The sequence below is a fragment of the Saccopteryx bilineata genome, chromosome 3 (genome assembly GCF_036850765.1).
Source record: "Saccopteryx bilineata isolate mSacBil1 chromosome 3, mSacBil1_pri_phased_curated, whole genome shotgun sequence".
Classification (NCBI taxonomy): Eukaryota; Metazoa; Chordata; class Mammalia; order Chiroptera; family Emballonuridae; genus Saccopteryx; species Saccopteryx bilineata.
Genome location: NC_089492.1, coordinates 294,311,436 through 294,320,199, shown reverse-complemented (window position 1 = coordinate 294,320,199; position 8,764 = coordinate 294,311,436). Strand labels below are relative to the sequence as shown.

The following is an 8,764-nucleotide window of genomic DNA, read 5'->3' as shown; positions in this document are numbered from 1 at the left end:
TGTAGTCTGGTTTGGTCAGGAGTTATCAGTGGTGGTGGGATTGGAAGCAAAGGGGAAAGAGTGGAGTTCCCGCGGCAACTGTGAGGCTCCCTGAATACACCCTGGTGACCCACGCCAGGGTCGGACAGCGACCGCGGGGCCGGGGCCGCTTGCTCGCCCACTGCTCCCGCCCCATCCCACCCGGCCCGCAGAGTCCGATGGCGGCGGCCGCGCTGAGGCGCCCGGCTGAGGTGAGCGCGTCCCCCGGGCCCTCACTGCCTCACCCCTTCGAACCCGTAGCCCCGGTGCTGGTGCCGGTTTCGTTCCGGAAGACTGTGGTTCCTCTTCTGTCTGCATGAAACGATCTAAGGTTCAGTTAAGTCTTGATTAGGAGGCAGAGGGATTGTGCGTTTATTTTGAGGGGGATCCTCGGAGTTATAAAAGGTGTTGAACAGAAGTGGACACCGGCTGTCTTACACTTTTATAAAGTTTTAAAATCCTGCTGAGAGTCTGACCTGTGGTGGCGAAGTGGATAAAGTGTCAACCTGGAACACCGAGTTTGTGGATTTGAAACTCTGGGCTTGCCCGGTTAAGGCAATGTGGGAGTCGGCGCCTTCTGCTCTTCTTTCCTTCTTTCTCTCTCTCTCTCTCTCTTTCACATGCTTTCTCTCTCTGTCTCTCTCTAAAATGAATAAAATATATATATCACTCTTCTGGCAGGCTAAAAAATAAGAGAACCCCTCTTATTTAAAAAGATACAACAAAAGGTATTTTATTATTTCATACATTTAATACTTAAATGAGAGCAATAAGAGGTACACAAAACTAGATTATGGTTTAAAATATTAATGAAAATATTATATATATATATATATATTTTTTTTTTTTTTTGTATTTTTCTGAAGCTGGAAACAGGGAGAGACAGTCAGACTCCCGCATGCGCCCAACCGGGATCCACCTGGCACGCCCACCAGGGGCGACGCTCTGCCCACCAGGGGGCGATGCTCTGCCGCGACCAGAGCAACTCTAGCGCCTGAGGCAGAGGCCAAGGAGCCATCCCCAGCGCCCGGGCCATCTTTGCTCCAATGGAGCCTTGGCTGCGGGAGGGGAAGAGAGAGACAGAGAGGAAGGAGGGGGGGAGTGGAGAAGCAAATGGGCACTTCTCCTATGTGCCCTGGCCGGGAATCGAACCCCGGGTTCCCCGCACGCCAGGCTGATGCTCTACCGCTGAGCCAACCAGCCAGGGCCTGAATAAAATATTTTTAAAAAATTTTAAATCCTGCTGTGAACACGGACTGGAATAGGGAAATGAGGACAGTGAGTCCAAGGAAATTGAGTCCTGGTCCCAGTTCACAGAGCTGGTAAGAGGCAGCAATGCGGAGAGACTGTGGGGCATGGACAGTTTGCTGGAGGTCACCAGACGTCATTGCTGGGCAGGCCTGTCGAGGAGACCTGCTTACCTGGAGGTGACTGGTGGTTGTCTGTGTCTTCTCACAAGTTTTGAAGTTGAAAAACCACTTTAATTTCTGTACATTAGACAAGGAAGGAAAGAGTGCCCCAGTCCCTCTCTGGTGACACTACTATACAGTGTCTGCATACTTTTCCTTTGGTATTTTCCCAGCTCTTGGATGTGGGGACTCTAAGGATACCCCCAACCCTATATTTTCAGTGCAGCGCACAGGTAACATCAAGGTGCTCCCGTTTCTGGTGTGAATGTAAAAAAAATTCATATTTGTAGACAATTTTATTATTTAAATGAAAATTTTTAATTCATTGATTTCAGTGAGAGAGGCAGAAAGATAGGAACATTAGTCTGTCCTGTATATGCCTTAACCGAAGCAACCTCTGTCCTTTTGGATGACACTAACCAGCCAAGATAATATTCCAGAGTATTAGAGTAATTTTTTCTTTTTCGTAATTTCCCAAAGTTAGAAGCAGTGAGGCAGTCAGACTCCTGCATGCGCCCTACTGGGATTCACCCGGCATGCTTACCAGAGAGCAATGATCTGCCCAACTTGGGCATTGCTCCATTACAACTGGAGCCATTCTAGCACCTGAAGTGGAGGCCCCATGTAACTTTCCTCAGTGCCTGAGCCAACTTTGCTCCAGTGGAGACTTGGCTGCGGGAGGGGAAGAGAGAGACAGAGCCTGACCAGGCGGTGGCGCAGTGGATAGAGCATTGGACTGGGATGCGGAGGACCCAGGTTCGAGACCCCGAGGTCGCCAGCTTGAGCAAGGGCTCATCTAGTTGAGCCCAACGTTGCTGGCTCAAGCAAGGGGTTACTTGGTCTGCTAAAGGCCCGTGGTCAAAGCACATAAAAAAAAAAAAAAGAGAGAGAGAGAGAGACAGAGAGGAAGGAAGGAGAGGGGCAGGGGTGGAGAAGCAGATGGCCACTTCTCCTGTGTGCCCTGATGGGGAATTGAACCCGGGACTCCTGCACGCCAGGCCGATGCTCTACCACTAAGCAAACTGGGCAGGGCCGAAAAAATTTTTAATGAGTTTATTGGAGCCAAACTAATGATGATTGCCAGGGAGGAAAAATCTCACTAGATTAAGAAGATGTTCTGGAATATGGAAGTTACACCATTTACTTTACACTTCAGAAACAAACTGGGTCTGACCAGGTGGTGGTGCAATGGATAGAGTATCAAACTGTGGTGCAGAAGACCCAGCTTTGAGACCTCTAGGTCACCACCTTGAGCGCGGGCTCATCTGGTTTGAGCAAGGGTTACCAGCTTGAGCAAACAGTTGCTGGTTTGACCAAGGGGTCACTCGGTCTGCTTAGCCCCCCCCCCCCCCCCCCGTCAGGGCACATTTGAGAAAGCAATCAGTGAACAACTAAAGTGCCGCAACAAAGAATTAATGCTTCTCATCTCTCTCTTCCAGACTGTCTTTATCTGTTCCTCTCTCTCTTTCTCTATCAAAAAAATACAGAATCAAAGGGAAAGACAGACATGAGGGGGTTACATAAAATCCATTGGTAATAGAGTAGGGAGGTTGGAGAAAGCAATGTGAGGATATCTCTGGGGTTGCATAAAAATGAAAATGTATAGAGATATAATTCTTTTACTTTGACAACCTTTGAGGATGGAGACATGTAAAAGTGGTGGCTCTTTTGTGAATTAGTGTGGAGCTGTGGAGCCTGCAGGTTTTGGTGGTAGTGGTTAAAAATAGCCCATGAAGAGCATTTCCTTTTCTGTCACCTAATAGGGGTTGCTGGTCCTCACAAGCACATGTGAGGGAGAGGAGTGATAGTGACATCACAATGGGAGAGATGGTGATCTCTGAAATGGCCAAGGTTTCCATGGGTTGATTATGATGGCTGTCGAGGCAGACAAGGAGTAGAGAGATAGGCTGATACCCAGGGCAGGGCTTTGCTACCCCTTCAGAGTTTTGTGTTGTGCTTCTGTGGGGTCTGGCTGATTTGTCTTGCTGGTGGATAAGGTTGTGGGCAAATGTGGTCCTTTGTGAGTGTCACTCTGCCTGAAATAGAGACCAAAGGCAGTGGATTATTTCAAAAGTTTGAGTAGAGGGAAGAATGTTGTGGCTTCTGAGGGGACAGCAGAGTGGAAAGGAGTTACTCATATTTGAAATTCCCATGTGGATCTGGGTGGCAAATATTTTTTTTTTTTAGATTTTATTTATTCATTTTTATTAGAGAGAGAGGGGAGAGAGAGAGAGAGGAAGAGATAAAGAGAGGACAGGGGGAGGAGCAGGAAGCATCAACTCCCATATGTGCCTTGACCAGGCAAGCCCAGGGTTTTGAACCGGTGACCTCAGCATTCCAGGTCGAAGTTTTACCCACTGCGCCACCACAGGTCAGGCTGGGTGGCAAATATTGAATTAAAGATCAGAAGCAGGCAGGGAAGACTTTGGAGCCTCATTTGCGGCTTTTCCTAGCTGTGGATTTCCTCAGAGGATTGGGGTTGTGCTGGACCCTGTATGCATATGTTGTGCACTCTCTGGGTACCATGTATCAAGTATATGGGTGCATTCAGAGAGATCCCTGTGGTGTGGAATAGGAAGATAGCTGAGCTGAGAAAGTGAGCCTGAGGTCTGAAGATCTGAAGAAAGTAGGGATACTCAGTGGTGTGCACAACTAGAGGAAGTTTGAGCTGATGGTCCTGGGTACTTGATGTGGGGACTGAAGGGTAAAGCATAACCTCATGATTTGCTATGTTTTAGAGGCATGATCTAGGACAGTGGTAGTCCCTACCGCCCACTAGTGGGCGTTCCAGCTTTTATGGTGGGCAGTAGCAGAGCAACCAAAGTATAAATAAAAAGATAGATTTAACTATAGTAAGTTGTTTTATAAAGATTTTTTTGCCAAACTAATAAAAATCTGACATAAAGTACTTGGTAAGTAATTATTATTATATGCTTTAACTTTATACATTTTATAAAGTAAAGTTACTTCCCTACTTTATAAATCACCATTACTGTGGAACCAGTGGCCGGTTAGAAAATTTTACTACTAACAGAGATACAAAAGTGGGCGTAGAAAGATTGACTACCTCTGATCTAGGAGATAGTAGTGGATTTTCATGGCAAGGAGGATGGAGCCCAGGAAGCATGACCGAGAACTAAGGTGGCATTTGTCTGCTTCTTCTCACCACCCCCATCCTCACCCTCACCCTCACCCCCATTTCCCTTTGTCCTATATGCTTTCACTGAGGGAGATAGAAGTGATGGAGGGGACTGTGGTGAACGGGAAGGCAGTGCTGCACCAAGCCGTGGTGTCTTCTCTGAAGTGTGGAGCCCTGGAAGGAGTGGAGCATGGGGAAGGTTTTTATGGAGTTGGAATGTGGGTGCTCAGACAGACTGTTTTGGATTCACTTGTATTAATTCTGACAGGTTGATGTGACCTTTGAGGATGTTGCCCTGTACTTCTCCAGGAAAGAATGGTGCCTCCTTGATGAGGCTCAGAGACGCCTGTACCTCGAAGTGATGGTGGAGAACTTCACACTTATGTCCTCTCTGGGTAAGATTTTCCCGGTGGCCTGGACTAGACTGTGCATTTTTCTGTGCCCCCAGTTCCCTCGGGGATGCTTCGTTGTCAGCAGGTGGACTGTGGGCTCTGCTGCTTCCCCAGTGTTCTGGGTACTTGCCGTCTTGGTAAGGCTTGTTTGTTTGCACCTCCCTCCCTTCCCCTTGCAGCCCCAGTAACTGCTGTACTGAGCTTTCATTGGGCAGGATTTGTACTTGGTAGTCTTGCAGTGGCCCTAATAGGTTTCGTCTTGATCAATGAAAACACATTTTTATATTCCTGTTGCTCATTTGTACATAGTTCTTCAGAAAATGTCTCTACATCGTTAACCAGATTTTTAACTACTTTTGGGCTAATGAGTTTTGAATGCCTTTTATTTTTTATATATTAATTCCCCAAAAAAGTATCAAATCTTCTTTGAATGTTTGGTAGGATTCACGAGTGAAGCCATTGGTCCTGGATTTTATTTTTGCAAATATGTCTCTGATTCCTAACAGCAAAGTTTCCCCCGGTTTTTTGCAAACCAACCACTAAGGTCAAAGCTAACACAGCACAGTGGCTGATAGAGGTAACTCTGGCCCATGTATTTGAACCTAGCCATTGTTACAATTGTTTGCTAATATAGTCTTTCCAATTAACCTTTCCCTACAGGTCTCCCTTTTAGGCTCTTCTGTGTTGATGTTAGTCTTAATTGGTCTCTTATTCCTTTATCCTGTGGCTGCTTTTTTCATGGCCAGGTGTCCACTTTATCTGAAGAGGGGGATGAGTTTTCCTATCTACTTTTATGCCATCCTGCAGATGTCACTCACATAGATCTTTTTCTTTTCTTTTTTTTTTTTTTTTTTTTTTTTTTGCATTTTTCTGAAGCTGGAAACAGGGAGAGACAGTCAGACAGACTCCCGCATGCGCCCGACCGGGATCCACCCGGCACGCCCACCAGGGGGCGACGCTCTGCCCACCAGGGGGCGATGCTCTGCCCATCCTGGGCGTCGCCATGTTGCGACCAGAGCCACTCTAGCGCCTGAGGCAGAGGCCACAGAGCCATCCCCAGCGCCCGGGCCATCTTTGTTCCAGTGGAGCCTTGGCTGCGGGAGGGGAAGAGAGAGACAGAGAGGAAGGCGCGGCGGAGGGGTGGAGAAACAAATGGGCGCTTCTCCTATGTGCCCTGGCCGGGAATCGAACCCGGGTCCTCCACACGCTAGGCCGACGCTCTACCGCTGAGCCAACCGGCCAGGGCCAATAGATCTTTTTCTGTGGTCAGTTTTGTGCTCTGACCATCACTCTCTTAAGTTTTGTTTTTTTTTATGAATTTGATTGATCCGAATCCCATTAGTGGCTCAACTAGGGTTAAGAAGAAGAGTTATTTGTGGATCACAGAAGGCACATGACTCCACCAATAACCAGGTGGGCTCAGAGGGTTCTTGGCTTGGTGAATGGCAATTGCTGAGGGTTTCACGCCAGGTCTTTAAGGTTGTATCTTTAGAACGAATTTGGCTTAATAGCGTGTTGTTAATATTGCTATTGCCATACCTTAATCTGTTTGTCCTTGCTTATTGCTTAATCTATTTGTAAGCTTATTGCTGGCACTTTGCCAATTACTCAGATATGACAGTTGTCATTACTACTCATATTTCAAACCCATTGGTAATCTTCACCTCTTTAAACTTCACATGCCAACCGTTTCTCTCACAGGTTTCTCTTTACTACTTTGCAACCCTGATCCATGCCAGCAGAATCTTTTTTTTTTTTTTTTCCTGAAGCTGGAAACGGGGAGAGATAGTCAGACAGACTCCCGCATGCGCCCGACCGGGATCCACCCGGCACGCCCACCAGGGGCGACGCTCTGCCCCTCCGGGGCGTCACTCTGCCGAGACCAGAGCCACTCTAGTGCCTGGGGCAGAGGCCAAGGAGCCATCCCCAGTGCCCGGGCCATCTTTGCTCCAATGGAGCCTTGGCTGCTAGGGGAAGAGAGAGACAGAGAGGAAGGAGGGGGGAGCGGAGAAGCAAATGGGCGCTTCTCCTATGTGCCCTGGCCGGGAATCAAACCCAGGTCCCCCGCACGCCAGGCCGACGCTCTACCGCTGAGCCAACTGGCCAGGGCCGCCAGCAGAATCTTGAAGTTTGCACATGCTCTTCTATTGATGTTTACATCATGTGGTTTTAATAGAATTGATTTTTATGGGTTTGAGCACATTCAGATTACTCCAGCAAGAAGAGTTCTCCAAAAAGCCTTTTGCAGAGGAAAACATAGTGGACCCGGCCTTTATTTTTGTGTCTCATTGTCTGCTGGCATCTTTCCTTGGTGAGGTCTCCACCATTGACTGACTTTTGGGGCCGAGTAATGGTCAACTATGATTTCTTCAGAGTTTAACTTACTTTTCTTAAAAATCATCACATAGAATCATGCCTACCTGTGACAAATGTCTGTTTATGTTGAAAAATTTTCTTTCCTATAAGGTCAACATGTAACTCACCAGCATTTCCTTTTGTTTAGGTTGCTGCTGTGGAGCAGAGGATGTGGGGGCGCCCACTGAACAGAATGCTTCTGAAAGGGTGTCACAGGCAAAGGATTCTAATGTGGCTTTGTCTTCCCAGAAGAGCCACCCCTGTGAGAGTTGTGGCCTCATCTTGAGAGACATTTTCAACTTGGTTGAGAAGCAGGGATCACACATGTTGAAATGTGGTGCATGTGGAGAACAGTTTGATTTCAGTACAAAGTGTCACCAGCATGAGGATCAGTACATGACAAAGAAGCATTTTGAAAAACGTGTGGACAGGGTCTCACTTGCAAAGGGATGCAATTTCAATGTGTCCCAGACGCTTTTTATCTGCCAAGAGTTAGGGCTGGACCCCCTTACTGAATCAGGACATCTACAACAACAGACTACACATTACAGTGACAGGCCAGATGAAACCTCAATTTCTGGGGTGACTTTGCAAACGAGGAAAAATTATCATCAGAGAGTTCACACTGGAGAAACACCCTATGAATGCAGTGACTGTGGGAAATCTTTTTCGAGTAGCAGTGGCCTTCGATATCATCACAGCATTCACACAGGAGAAAGGCCCTATGAGTGCAGTGAATGTAGGAAATTTTTTTTCACTAAAACTTACTTCCATTGTCATCAGAGATTTCACACTGGAGAAAGGCCTTATGAGTGCAGTGAATGTGGCAAATCTTTTTTCTGGAACTCTAACCTTCGTTGTCATCAGAAACTTCACAGCGGAGAAAGGCCTTATGAGTGCAATGAGTGTGGGAAATCTTTTAAAAAGAAGCATCATTTGAATTATCATCAGACAGTTCACACTGGACAAAGACCTTATGAGTGTCATGAATGTGGGAAATCTTATACCCACAAGTCCAAACTTCGTTATCATCAGAGAATTCACACTGGAGAAAAGCCTTATGAGTGCAGTGAGTGTGGGAAATCTTTTTTCAGTAACTCTGATCTTAGTTACCATCAGAAACTTCACAGAGGAGAAATGCCTTATAAATGCAGTGAATGTGAAAAATGTTTTAGAAGAATCTCTGTCCTTCATTATCATCAGAGAGTTCACAGTGGAGAAAGGCCTTATGAGTGCTCTGAATGTGAAAAAGCTTTTAAGCAGAAGTATCATTTGAATTCTCATCAGAGAGTTCACACTGCCGAAAGGCCTTATGAGTGCTGTGAATGTGGGAAATCCTTTATCAAGAAGTCCAACCTTCTGGCCCTGGTCGGTTGGCTCAGCGGTAGAGCGTCAGCCTAGCGTGCGGAGGACCCGGGTTCGATTCCCGGCCAGGGCACACAGGAGAAGCG

General features: G+C 47.0%; 1 protein-coding gene across 1 annotated transcript; it reads left to right on the top strand.

Annotated features, from left to right (window-relative positions):
* On the top strand, positions 1-8,714 carry LOC136330103 (zinc finger protein 211-like). Its single transcript, XM_066266624.1, has 3 exons — positions 1-230; positions 4,835-4,961; positions 7,462-8,714. Exons 1-3 carry the CDS (start codon positions 198-200, stop codon positions 8,712-8,714), a joined length of 1,413 nt encoding a protein of 470 aa, XP_066122721.1. The 5' UTR covers positions 1-197.
* The last annotated feature ends 50 nt before the right edge of the window (positions 8,715-8,764 follow it).